Source organism: Astatotilapia calliptera, chromosome 17 (genome assembly GCF_964374335.1).
Source record: "Astatotilapia calliptera chromosome 17, fAstCal68.1, whole genome shotgun sequence".
NCBI classification, from domain to species: Eukaryota; Metazoa; Chordata; class Actinopteri; order Cichliformes; family Cichlidae; genus Astatotilapia; species Astatotilapia calliptera.
In genome coordinates, this window is record NC_137438.1 from 37,562,934 (window position 1) to 37,577,170 (window position 14,237).

Consider the following 14,237-nt stretch of genomic DNA (forward strand, 5'->3'; position numbering starts at 1 on the left):
ACAGGACTGTAAAACATGATTGCTGGGCTTCATATCTGTACTGAACAGTCATATAAGTAGTGATGGGCAGATGAAGCTTCATGAAGCACTGAAGCTTTTCATCCAATTGGTTCATCCCAGCGCAAAGCTTCTTGAAGCTTCATTTGCTCTAGTAGGAGACCTACTGGACGTAAAAATATTAGTTGGCATGAATTTGAAGAGTGTGGCCTTTTGCACACAGCCTGTAAATGTCAACAACACAAGGAGTGTGTAAAACATGTATATTGTAGTGATGGCAGCATACTGTGTATATTTATACTGGCAGTATGGAAAATGATTATTTGGAAATGCTTAAAATGGAAATGATCATTTACTGTGAGGTGTGGTTGGGGTGTGGACAGTAGTTGTGCTCCTCTTCTTAGCTGGCTCCATTCTCTCCTGACTTTCTCTCCTCACTCTCATAAACCTCCAAACTGTCTCCAAACTCTCACTAACCGCAACTCTCCATCAAACACCCACATTTTTGAATGAAGTCTGAGGGGTTTATATCGCTGACATATCTCGCGGCAAAGTTCGAACCACTTCATGAACCAGTCACGTGGTACAGCCGGGCAGCGAGGCTTCGGACGTCATCATTTTCAGCTCCTCCCATAAATGAAGCAAGCCTCGATACGCGCATCGCGGAAACGCCCCCTCAATTACTCGACACAGGCTTCGAAGCCTCGATACAGAACGTCACATCACTACATATAAGATTAGCTAGTAAATAACAATTAGTTAATGTTGTTCATGTTCACTAAAGTCAGTGTAAATATGAGATGACCAATACTATAGTTATTATATTAATCATTATAGGTTATTACAGCAGTGAGTTTGAACTCTCAAATCAAATCACTTCTATTGTGACATCACATGTGCAGGTACACTGGTACAGCACATGTGAGTGAAATTCATGTGAGTGAACTCTGTGTCAAATACTGAGCTTCAGTAAAGATTCAAGTTGCAGTTATTTATATGTCCTGTCACCTTAAATCTTCACTCAAAGACAATTATCTTTGACAGTGTATATGTATATGTATTATATTTAACCTCCTAAGACCCGAACTCTTCCATGACATGTATTTTTAATTTCTCTTTGATATCTGGGCATATTGGTGCCTGATGAATGTAAAAACAGAGAATTATCAGATTTTTTTTTACCTTATTTTTGTTTTTAAGAACAATAAGAGCCACATATCAGGATATCCGTTTAAAATATTTGATAGAACAGTGGCAGTATAATGTCCTCGTACGTGGATATCAGGCCCATGTAGAGCAAAATTGAGTATTTTGGTCTAAATAACCCAAAATGTGATGTGGGTGGGAGGTGTTATCCAACATTGTCTTTATCTTGGACAGCATCCGCCTCTCCGACACCACCTTGAGGGAGTCCAGCTCCATCCCCACAACATTGCTGGCCTTACGGATCAGTTTATTAAGTCTGTTGGCATCTGCGACCCTCAGCCTGCTCCCCCAGCATGCAACAGCATAGAGGATCGCACTGGCCACAACAGACTCATAGAAAATCCTCAGCATTTTCTGGCAGATGTTGAAGGACCTCAGTCGCCTCAAAAAATAGAGACAACTCTGGCCCTTCCTGTAAAGTGCTGTGGTGTTTTTAGCCCAGTCCAGTTTATTGTCAATGTGTACTCCAAGGTATTTATAGTCCTCCACAATGTCAACACTGACCCCCTGGATTGAAACAGGGGTCAAGTGTTTCCTGGTCTTCCTGAAGTCTACGATCAGTTCCTTGGTCTTTGCCACGTTGAGCTGCAGATGATTCTGCTCACACCACGTGACAAAGGAGTCGACCACAGCCCGGTACTCTGTCTCATCATCCCTGCTGATGCATCCAACCACCGCAGAGTCATCAGAAAACTTCTGAAGATGGCAGGTCTCTGTGCAGTGGCTGAAGTCTGTGGTGTAGAGGGTGAAGAGGAAGGGGGAGAGGACAGTCCCCTGTGGTGCCCCTGTGTTGCTAATCACCTTGTCAGACACACACTGTGGGAGACGTACATATTGTGGTCTTCCTGTCAGGTAATCAACAATCCAGGACACCAGAGAAGCATCCACCTGCATCGCTGCTAACTTATCACCCAGGAGGGTCGGCCTGATGGTGTTGAAAGCACTGGAAAAGTCAAAAAACATGACCCTCACAGTGCTCGCCGGCTTACATGTTCTCCCCGTGTCTGCGTGGGTTCCCTCTGGGTACTCCGGCTTCCTCCCACCGTCCAAAGACATGCAGTTTGTGGGGATAGGTTAATTGGATAATCCAAATTGCCACTGAGTATGAATGGTTGTCTGTCCTTGTGTGTTAGCCCTGTGACAGACTGGCGACCTGTCCAGGGTGTACCCCGCCTCTCGCCCCATGACAGCTGGGATTGGCTCCAGCACCCCCCGCGACCCTGAAAAGGATAAGCGGTAGCGAATGGGTGTTGAATGGATGGATGGATGTGATGTCCACATATGTGGACGCCAGGTCCTAGGAGGTTAAGAGACAAATGTTCCTTCAGTATGTTGGCATTACTAAATTTGGCTCAATGCTTACATATATGTATAAAAAGAAAATGTACGAGCTGTGATAACTGTTTCTGATAAAATGAAGAGTAGACTGATATATTGAATATTTCTTTATTGGGTGAGAAAATCAGACCATGTCATAACTGCTTTAAGTCACACAGAATAGATATCAGAGCCTTAAACAGGCTGACTTCTGCTAAATGGGTCAAACTGGGCAGAAAGTCTACAAACACATAACATCCTTATAGAATATGATGTAACACTATAGATCAACTTACCTCAGAATATATAAAGCATATAAACAATTACAGCAATATGATGCAACAAACACAGCAGTGCTACTAATCCAAAATACTCAAAGCTTCATAGAACTGGAACAAACATTTATTTTTAGCTCCATTCTGCTGCTGATACAGACTTTAGGTTTCTGAACATCAAACTTGTTGCTGCCTTTCATAGTGTGTAACTTGAAGGCCCTGAGTACTTTCTCCCACACTGAAAACACTGGAATGATGAAATCATTTGAACATTATCTAACAAGACTGATTCAGGACAGACAATTAGTTATTTTGAACTTTCCTAACAGTCCTTCACAAACAGGGAACAGTCTGTCTATTCTCTCCATCTGTCAGCTGCTGCTGGCTCTTCCTCCTCCTCTTCCTCACACACTGCTGAGTTTGTCCTGGTGGATCATCAGGGCTGCAAAGCCTCACAGATGATGTGCAGCTGTGGGTCCCTCAGTCTGTCCTCACTCTGGACACTTGCAGTTGTCACACATGGAAATCAAATGTGTGATAAGCTGCAGGATTCAAACACAAGTGTAACTTATAAACACACATTCATACTTTTATTCCACAATCAGAGAGAAAGAAACAGAGAGAGAGTGCAGGACAGACAGACAGGTGACAGTCTCAGGTGTACACACTGCTACAAAACAGCACCAGAGAAGCAGGATTTAGTGTTTGTGTTATTACGAGTGTAAACAAGAAGAGTTCCCAGATGGTACAGTGGACACATGTGTGACTCCTGTGATTAAAGCATCTTTCTTTCAGCTTAACGAGTGAACCGTCAGCTCGTTTAAAGATGTGTAAGATGTGAGCCTCATCTTGGTGACTCCCATTTAGACCAAAATTATATGGCCAATTGCATTTTTCATATAACCTCTGGGATCTCCTGGTCTAACAACACTTTCAGTCAAAGGCTCTTGGGACACTTTTTCAATCCTTTGAGGCATCAAGTCTAGACGTGGCTCCTTAAAGAGCCAAGTTTCCAGCTATAAGGTTGCCCAAGTCTGTGATTGGTACCCTGTACAGGACATCAACTCTTACTCTCAATGTTACCATATTTATATATACATATTAAGCGGAACTTAATCTAGAAACTGAGGCTACAACCACTTTAAAAAATATTTTTAATAAGATTACAATAGAAGTGAGAATTTAATAATTTTTTATAAGCAGTCACACTAATGGCCACCACAAAAAAAATGCAGGTTTAATGCACTTACACACATTTAATTCACTTTTAAGACCTAAATGCCACGTTCATTCAGAAGAAGGGAAGAAGTAAGCAGGGTAGCCTCTGCAGAACTGCATGCACATTGGACATGGGGCTCTGCCCTATGGGCCACGTGGCACGGTGCATGTTCTGTCCTCACTAAGTGTTGTCCTCGTGAACGTAGACTCAGCTATACAGACAGCTAAACACTCTCCTAATCAAAATCCAAGGAACAGTTGAGTTGGATGATTTAATAAGGAAAAAGTGTGAAACTGTTGACAAAACCAGAAATAAACCAATAAAAATGTTGTATCAATATAAAATATAGCAAACACATATTCAAAGATATAAGAACACTATATTTATCTGCTTACTGAGTGGAATATGGTTGGAATATGGCATTTTGCAGTTAATTTGATGAATTTTCACTGGGCTCTTCTGTAGCCCAGGAAGACAGAGCTTGAAACATATCAGCATGGCATATTGGCACAATAGTAACATTTTCCACCAAGACTATGAAGATAGTTATTTTACTCCCATGGCACACAAGGGATCACACTGGAGAGAACCAGGCTGAGAACCTAGCTGTCTTTTCATGCCTCCGAAGCAATTCAAAAATACAGACTCTAATCAATTTAATTACATGTAATTTTATTACATAACAATATGTTAACTTTAATGGAATCTGATTACATGAAAAATGATTTAAAAACTTTATTACTTAAATAAATAGACCTTTGATTTTTATATATTTCTGTGGCATCATTTAAAATTATTGCTTCATATTTATTGCTGATTGATCAGTACATAATAACTATTGCACAATTTAAATTCAAACAAGTGCTAGTCTGCATTTGCAAAAAGTCCCACCACAATTCCTCTTCTACATTGCATTTCCTGTATAAGATCATAGAGAAACAAAGAAGCTTATACTTTAAAAAAGCAGCTACATTCTTAGGTGGAAATGCTGCTTTGTGGCAAATCCAGCTCAACATCACAGAAAGCAGGATTAGGATTGCCAAATGTCTTCTTCCTGTCCTTTTTCAGATCAAGCTTTCTTTTTCGTCTCATGGCCTAAAAAATGGGAAAACAGGGCAGAAACTCAGTAAGTTAACCTGTCATATATGACATTCGCTTACTGAAGCAGTACTTACTCTGTCTTTGATCAATTTAAACAAGTAGTAAAGACTTGTGTCTTCTTTTGTCAGCCTGAGCCTGGATTCTACATTCAGCTTCCGACCTCCTGAAATGTTCAATAACAACACACAAAAAGCATCAATAACCTCCTAAGAGGACAGCGTTAACCATAGTGCGCTGAATAAAGATGTTATTTACCTGTCAACACGCTGACTATCAGACCCACACTTATAGTTATTATAGTTCCAATTGGACTGAAGTAAAGGTAGGAGACTGAGTACCAGTCTGCCAGCGCAGGCCTGATGATGGGAGTCGTGAAACCAGAAGTGAAATCTTGCTCATACCATCAAAAGAACAATTGTCATCAAGATTTCTAATGTCTACTCATCAGTGTGCTAAAATTTTTTATAAATGTTCATCCAGGGCATTAAAAAAAAAGTTACTTTATGGATCTTTTCTATTAGCTACACTTACTTGCTATTGATAAGTACTGGGGCTGTTGTTGTGGAGCTCTGCAATGTTGGGACATGAGTGGAGGTCCAGCTGAAGCTGTCCGTCATTGTAAAGTTACAGCCTTCAGTGGTCAGTGACAGAGGCCGACTCATTTCAGGGGGAGGAGGGTATATCTGCGCTCCGATGGCCACCCAGAGAGACACAGCCAGCCCCAACACAACACCTGACAAAGCTCCCTGAAAAACATTTTAATGAGTGCAACATGAAAAAGTGTACAGTTCCATAGAAAAAGATACAAAGGATATGCAAACGTTTTAAAGGGACGATTAAAGATGAAGCCTTATTAAATAACAGGGATATATGTAGTATGAAGGTAGATAAAGTACTGTGGGGGTTTTAGCCTCTGTTGCTCTCAATTCAACTTTTTTGAGACGTGTTGCTGCTGTCAAGTTCAAAATGAGCTGTTATTTTTTTAAGAAATGGCACATTTTCTGGGTCTCTATGGTCTAATGTGACTAAAACTTTTTCCTGAATCATTTTTTTTTAATCTGAATGTTTATTGACAGCCTTTTTTGGAATTAGGTGTAACAGGGATATACTTACTTTTGACGTGGCAAATGGACAGAGAATCCCCAAAGTGAACAGTCCAAGTAAAGGACCTCCAATGACCCCGAATATACTGATGACTGCCTGTTTAGAGGAAAGCACATACCAGCTAAGCTGCAGACAGCATATTCTATCATTAACAAATGCATAGATCCTGTAATAGTTTTCCTTTCTTGATTAAATAAACCATGGAGTTTACACACTGACAGATTTGTACCTGGAAGATCGGTCCTAGAAGTGAGGCCAACCCAGCCATCCCAATGCATAAAACTCCATACAGGAGGCCTGCAAACAATAATGGTAAAATATTGGGCGTTCATTTGTTAATAATTTTTCATAATTGCTTTTTAGCGATGCCAGTCTTAAACTGAACACAGTGATTATCTACTTACTCGTTCCTTTTGAGATCCAGGCCAGTTGTCTCTCTGACATGCTGGCATATGGTTTGATTAGATCTTCCACTGTCACTGCAGCCAGTGCATTGATGCTAGAAGAGACTGTGCTATGGGTTGGAATAGTAGGAAACCCAAGAACAGTCGAGTCAAAAACAAGGCACGATACAACTAACCTGCCTTTTAGATAGCAATCACAGCATTATACTGCAAGCTGCTACAGTAAACACACTAAATTTTCATTGTGTACTTAATCTGTTGAAAGTATTATCTTAAATATTCAATAACCTTAAAGATCCACTAAATGCTGCTGCCACAAACAGACCAGGAAGGCCAGGATAGTCTCCCAAGACGTCCATCACCAAATAAGGCATCAACTACAGAGGAACAGTGAGACTGGGTTAATGGATCAAGAGGGCCAGAGAGTCATACTTTATACAAACTACTGATAATAATGATATTAAACTGTTAGTTCAACAGTATTCACACAGTTAAGTAATTAAGTAGCTACTATTTACCATTGATTAGTAATATTCAAATTTTTGTTACTTTGTAACTTTGTTACTTTTGTAAGGTTTTATCACTGATAAGACACACCCATGATTTCAAGTACTGTTTATTCAAAGATGATAGTGTCTCAAAGATTAACACAGGGTGAACTTTGGCACTGGTGCCATTACACATTTTTCATAACAATAGTGAGTCTAACTATCAAATGTTGATATAAGGGCCTTGGTTAGGACATTTTCATATTACAGTTTAATGAAGTGAATTCTCAGTCTTGAGACACTCCTCGTTTCTTTAAATGCTACTGGGAAAAAATGGGAAAAAACCATAAACCACGACTGTAGTTTTCTGTAGTTTCTTGGGCCTACCACTTTTTTATCATCTAACACCTAACACAGGCCTTTTGTTTCCACCCAAAAGAGCACTCTGCACACCATGCTGAGATGAAGTTTCTGACTAGTAGCTCTTTGGAAATCACCTTGTTGGTTGGAAAATACTATTTTTTGCCTGAGAAACTGTGTTAGTTTTGGGATTAAGCTAAAGAAACTAGGAAAATGATGTGTTTTTGGCACAAATTTCTGGTAATAGAGTGCCTAAAGATATCGTTTAAAATGGGTTCTTACTGGTTTATTTCTCAAATTAGGTGCCTTGATGCTTGTTGGGGCAGTTATATAAGAACTATAAGAAGTAATATGAGGTAAACTTTCTATCATGTGTGAGTGTAATTTGTTACAGTGTAACTCTCAACTATGTCATACCTGATCAAGTGCAGAAAGCAGTCCAGATGTCCAGGGGTCGCAGCTTTTATAGATTGAGTAAAGACACATTCCCGCAAACACTGCACACAACAGTATCAACCACAGACCTAACAGGTTGATGAACAAAGAACTAAAGAAGAAAACAGAAAATAAATGTACTTGCATCCATTTATTTATATAAAAAAAACATTTATATAATATATATATTTTTTTATTTTTTTTATTTTTTTTTTTTTTAATATAGCACCAAATTACAACAACAGGTGCCTCAAAACAGTTTATACTGTAAATACAATATACAATAATACATACAGAGAAAAACCCAACAATCACATGACCCCGTATGAGCAAGCGCTTTGGCAACAGTGGGAAGGAAAAACTCCCTTTTAACAGGAAGAAACCTCCAGCAGAACCAGGCTCAGGGAGGGGCGGGGCCATCTGCTGCGACCGGTTTGGGTGAGGGGAGGAAGACAGGATAAAGACATGCTGTGGAGGAGAGCCAGATTAATAATAACTAATAATTAAAGGCAGACAGGTATATGAACAAAAAGTGACTACAAAAGGTGACTGAAGAAGAAACACTAGACCTACTGCAGCATAGGAATGAAGGATTCGGGGTTACCTGATTCAGCCCTGACTGTGTTTTATGAAGAAGGAAAGCTTTAAGCCTAATCTTAAAAATACAGAGGATGCCTGTCTCCTGAATCCACACTGGAAGCTGGTTGCACAGAAGAGGAGCCTGAAAGCTGAAAGCTCTGCCTCCCCGTCTTTTAAATATGGATGAATTTCTATATTAGTCTCTGCAGTGTAACATATGACTGACCGCTAACTGGCATTTTTAAGGCAAGCTTTTTGTTGAGAAGCCCCCACCACCACACATACATCGTGCAATAAAACAAGACTCACAGTCTAGCATGAGCAATGCTCTTGCAGGAGATGTATCTCTGAACCTGCGACTGGTTGGTCCCATATATACTGGTCCAAAGAAATGTCCCTCCAATGGCAACAGTCCAAAAAGTGTGTCTTCTCAGAGGGTTTGTATCAAAGCTGATGAGACATAAAAAGGGAGAAATTTGAGTTTATTGATTGCTTCTGAATTCAAGAGGCTGGTTAGCTAATCTCCAATGTGCACCATTCACAAAAATGTGCTTTAAAGGAGTTTACAACAAGTGAAATCACTAGCAGTACACTAGGAATGCTCCACAGTATGAGACATTAAATTTCCACAGAACTGCTACGGTGCTTAGCTGCATTTGTGGAAAGAATTGTTCTTATTGCTGTGTATGTATATTGTTGTTGATTTAGTGATGATATACTGAGTCAACCCATAGCATGAAAACTGTCACTGTAAATTAGTGTTACTGTTCCTCTTCTGCCGACAGTTGACTCTTTTCCTGCTGCTAAATTGAACGTTCATTTTAATGTTTTGGTGAATACTCACTCCCAGAAGTTGATTCTCCCTCCGTGTTGTGAATCTGAAAAGATGTTGATGACTCCACCTTGTAGGATCACAGATGCGATGATGACAGACAGGAAACCTGCGATCATTACACCGAGCTGGAGGGAAAAAAATACCACTTTTAGTTTGCTTATTGAATGTTGATGGAAACGGTGATAAAAACTAGTGTTTGACTTGTAAAGAAGAGCAGAAAATGCTGGTGTTTTGAATGAAGCAAAACACCAGCATGCTGATGTGGTGTGCAGTTACTATTTATGAAACACCAGTGTACATTGTTGTCTCTCCAACCACAAGCAGCATGAGGCATAACGGGTGAGCTCTGATTTAGTCAGTACCACACCAACCACCTGGTGTGTTATTATTTCCCCGAGGAGCCTACCTGAAACACGTCTGTCCACACCACTGCCTTTAGACCACCCTGTAACAATGCAGACCAAAGTCAGATTTCACAAAGGGCTGCTGTATATTTCCATTTGGTGGTATGACTCTTTTAGACCTTCAAGAACCAATAACTGCAGATATAATACTGATTACAATTATTGAGTCAGACATTGCATTAAAAGAAGGTTGAAAAACTTCCACATGTGCATGAGTCTAGGGAAGCTTAAGTAGTGCACACTTTCTGAGGTTTCCTAGGTGTGCAGAAGTGTATCATCATGATGACACTGGGATCCTCTGATCGATGGTGATCGGGGCTGAGCTTGAATGAACCCATTTTCTCATTATTTAATCATTCTTGTCAAAATGCATTAAAAAATTGGGGACCGCAGAATTCATTCAATCAAATTTTGTTACATACCAGTGTGCAGTAAAATGTACAGACCACTCCCGTGGAAATGACCGCACCCCACAGATTCATCCCGGTCACTGAGGAATGAACCACTGGTCAGTCAACTGGATAAAACCGAGTACGCGTAAGTGCCCTCGTGCAGGAATGTTTTATGAATGTGACCACTGTGTTGGACCGCAAGCAAACATACCTTGGTTTAAAGCAAGAGCTGGAACATAAATGACAATTCCACTGTAGAGGATCTGTCACAGGAAAAAAAAAGTTCCCCGAGTGACTGATATGTGGTTTTACCTACACAGGTCAAAACCCTGTAATTATGTGTAGACAGGCCTCTTACTCACTGTTTGGACAATGAACAGCAGTGTGCCCAGCAGACGGGTTGCTCTGTTAAAACGCAGCTCCAGATACTTCATAGTGACAGAAGTAGAGAGACAAGATAAAAGTATGAGTAAGGTGATGCAATTCTATCAAGTCATAAAATGTTTTCGTCTCATGTTTACAAATTAACCAGCGCCTTAAAGTCGAACCCAATCACTCCCTTTACTCCTCTTTGGTTTGAATCTATCGATAATCTGTTTTTCATCTCCATGCACCATAGTTCATGACATAAAGTGAGACAAAAGCAACATCTGAAACTTGAAAACCACACACCATAATGTTTAGTAGCCGGGGCTCTCTTTACAAACCACTTTCGACTTTCTTTGACTTTTACCAAGTTACTTGGCCATATTGTATTTTATCTATCTCAGTCCACAAAAACGACGTGCTCTTTATTCTTTCAGTGTCATTCTTGTTTTGTTTTTTACCAAGCCTAACACAGGCCTTTTGTTTGCACAGTAGTGCAACGGTGATCAAATGTCTCTGTCCCTTTCTCGATAACAGTTCAAAATTATCTTTCACATGTAGACATTTCATTCCTGTGTAAACAGAGTCTGGTGGAATTGCAAAACAGAAATCAGACGATCCACACAGCACAGCGCTGAAAAAAGGGGAAGAAAAAGTACTCTTACCTCAAAAGTGCTGGTGATTTCCAGCTTGTAGAAGATGGGGAGGAAGACCTCAGATGTGATCAGCATCGCCATTAAATAGGAGAGACCGTAAAATCCGATATTGGCTCCGTATTGGTAAACCTACAGAGGGATTGTATGAATTATTGTAGCTATTTAAAAAAAAAGAAAGTTCAGCCTTGCTTCCATTCAATAACCGTCACATTTTGGATTTGTCCCTTGTGAATCTGCGTTTTACCTTACCTCAGCTGGAAAGGACAGCACTGTGATGGCTGACATGAAGCTGGCGGTCAGGGACAGGGAGACGGGCAGAGCTGTCAGCTTGCGGCCTCCAGTTAAAAAGTTCCCGGGGTTTCTCCGGCTCCTGTCCACCCAGGCGTAGTAGATCCCCACAGCAGCGGACACCACCAGCATGAGAGCGAACACCACATAGTCCGCCAATGCGAAGGAGGTAACTGCCATTTTAGTCAAAGTTGGAAACAAAGCTTTGAGATTTATTCAGAAAGTTATTCAAACCTCCCCCATGTGTAGAAGTCCTGGCACATCACCATCTCACTGAACACTGAGCTGAGAGCAAAATCACACCGCTGTGGGTGTGTGTGAGGGAGGCAGGGAGGGAGGGAGACAGGTGGATATAGAGAGAGAGTTAGTTCCAGGGAAGTACAGTAGCTGCAATATATGAAAAATCCACAGGCCAGCAAATATTTGTTTTTTGTTTTTTTTGTTTTTTTTGTTTTTTTAGAGTCACAAATACAGGTTTAATCACAACAACGGGGGATAATAAGGTCACAAGATGACATTTCAAACTGATGCATGACACAAGTCATCCTAACGACTGTATAACGAGCTCGATGTTGTTTAAAAGCCTGATAAATAAACGGTTTATTTATTTGTATGTCGACTGTGGCAAAGAGGTTGCTCTCATCTGAGGCAGAACTAAGCAGCCAGCCAACAGCTGTTTGTTATAGGTCAGATATTCACAAATAACTAGGCATGCGTATGGAAAATCTGTGTGCAAGTGAACAACATAGCATTGAGGCAAACCAATTACAGCACGTTTTCAGCTGAAGTTTGGATGGAAAAAGTGAAGGTGAAAACTACATATGTCTCTGTGTCAACTAAAGAGGCTAATAAATACAAGCATGTAAAAAAAAGAGAAGAAGCTTGGACTGAAAGTGTGAGAATATTTCCACTCCATCAAAGTCTGTACTGCAGATAGTTACCCCTTGAAAATAGCTGTCCAAACATGTATAATGTAATTAAAAGTATTTATAAAAACAACTTTGCGGTTATTTGTTGTCATTTAATCATCACAGAGTTATGTTGGCTCATACGCCACAGAACCAGACAACCCTGCCCTTTTTTATTTTTTTTATTTATTTTTTTATTTTTTTGGCCTGTCCCGTTTGGCTCTTTTGCCCTCAGAATTGTTGTCTAAAGGCAAAGAAAGATGCCCAACGGATTTACTTTACCAAACTGACCATCCCAGCCTTGCCGTAATGGTCCATTTGATTCACCTTTTATTGTTTATTTTATTTTCACTTACTGAATACGGGACAGACTTGACTGGGGGAAAGAAGGGGAGAAAGAAAGAGGGAAAGAGAAACAGCTGAGAAGAGGGACGGGGGAGAAGGGCAAAAGACAAAAACCAACAGAACGGGCAGAGAAAAGAAAATGCATATATCAATCACCTGGATCACCTGCTGAGAAAAAAAAAAGAAAACAAGCAGAAGAGAACAAGAGTAATAGAATAAACAACATCACAATGATATATGGGAATATGACAGTAAATACTAAATGTTAAACATTATTGTGCAGCACATAAGATCAACAGAACACAGTGTGCTTTGAGGTAGGAGCCAAAAAGGGTGTAGTTTGTGGGTGTGATCACCCGTGTGTACACCTGTGAGCATGGACGCGCTTGTTTTTTGTTTTTTTAAAAGGTTCTTTCATGTAATAATCTGCTAGAGGGTGTGGGGGGGCCACAGCCCCGTCCTCCAGGGCGTGAAGCAGGTGTGGAGGAGGCCAGCAAATATTTGTGATATCAAGTCTTCGTGACCGCAGAAAAAGTGTTTTTTATCAACCCCATGCTTGTGTTTCAAGAGGTTTTTTTTGAGAAAACTGTGTGTTTTTGACAATGTTTTCGCCTTTTTATACTTCAATTTGCAGAAATACACACTTAAAAAAATGATCATGCCACTAACACAAGAAAATGATTTTTTAATTAAAAATCTATTGCAGCGTGTCATAGAGACAAACGTTTATTATGTTTATCTTGCTCCTCATTGCTGCTGTTTCAGTATAAGAAAAAAGCCCCTCTTCAAATCATACTAAAAACACTACTGTCCACCAATGTAACAATAACCGGAGCTAGCAGAGCGTAACTTTTTGAGCGTGTCTGAAGAGTGTGTGGTAGTTTTTGATAAGGGATACACGGCTCAGAATTCAGCAAAGCAGATAAAAAGAGGGAAGGGACTTGAGAAGTTGTGTAAAGTGTGATTTTACTGGCAGTTTTGAGAATGTGGACTAGATTTTGAAAGTTATGGGACTGGATTTTTCTGGATTTGAATCCTTGTTGTTGCTGCAGCACCAGAGTCAGCTGGGCTACAGTTTATCAGACTTTATCTTTATCAAACCTTGTGTGGGATTCATTAATCATTTCAAAAATAGGAATATAGCAATATTCATTTTTCTAGAGTAGACTATGATATAAGTGAAAATAATATCTTATGTTATTGTCTATAAATATATGCTATAGTAATGAAATGTCTGCACACGCACAGACTGTAAACACCTGGAGAATCAGAATCTTTATTTCAGACCTATATGTAATAAATGTTAATAAAGATAAATAAATGAATATGAAATAAAAAAGAAAGACATTATATTCAAATGATGAGAAATATTGATCATTCCCTGTTTGAAACTCAGTAGGAGGTAACACATGCTTATTAAGTCCAACCCCTATTTAGCTCATTGTATATATCTGTTTTGATTATACAGTCTAATATATACATAGACATTATCCATAAATAAATTTACATTTTTTTTTATTTTACCACGTGTGACCTTAAAAATAATGAATGTTTGTGC

General features: G+C 39.8%; 1 protein-coding gene across 1 annotated transcript; it reads right to left on the bottom strand.

Moving 5' to 3' along the window:
• Positions 1–4,669: 4,669 nt before the first annotated feature.
• LOC113009145 (sodium-coupled monocarboxylate transporter 1-like) lies at positions 4,670–11,847 on the bottom strand. The gene is made up of 17 exons (XM_026147294.2): positions 11,388–11,847; positions 11,148–11,267; positions 10,479–10,544; positions 10,328–10,379; positions 10,147–10,214; positions 9,727–9,765; positions 9,330–9,445; positions 8,795–8,935; positions 7,889–8,018; positions 6,912–7,000; positions 6,624–6,733; positions 6,449–6,516; positions 6,229–6,315; positions 5,647–5,861; positions 5,371–5,471; positions 5,190–5,278; positions 4,670–5,109 (listed from the first exon to the last, which is right to left on the bottom strand). Exons 1-17 carry the CDS (start codon positions 11,604–11,606, stop codon positions 4,990–4,992), a joined length of 1,830 nt encoding a protein of 609 aa, XP_026003079.2. The 5' UTR covers positions 11,607–11,847; the 3' UTR covers positions 4,670–4,989.
• Positions 11,848–14,237: the final 2,390 nt, after the last annotated feature.

What these genes read in the sequence shown, in the direction of transcription:
- LOC113009145 (XM_026147294.2), bottom strand. Translation starts at nt 11,606, where the DNA reads ATGGCAGTTACCTCCTTCGCATTGGCGGACTATGTGGTGTTCGCTCTC. An exon ending in AAATCACCAGCACTTTTGAG is followed by an intron (nt 10,545 to 11,147) that starts GTAAGAGTACTT and finishes GTCACTATGAAG; the next exon opens with TATCTGGAGCTGCGTTTTAA. An exon ending in TGCTGTTCATTGTCCAAACA is followed by an intron (nt 10,380 to 10,478) that starts GTGAGTAAGAGG and finishes TTCCTGTGACAG; the next exon opens with ATCCTCTACAGTGGAATTGT.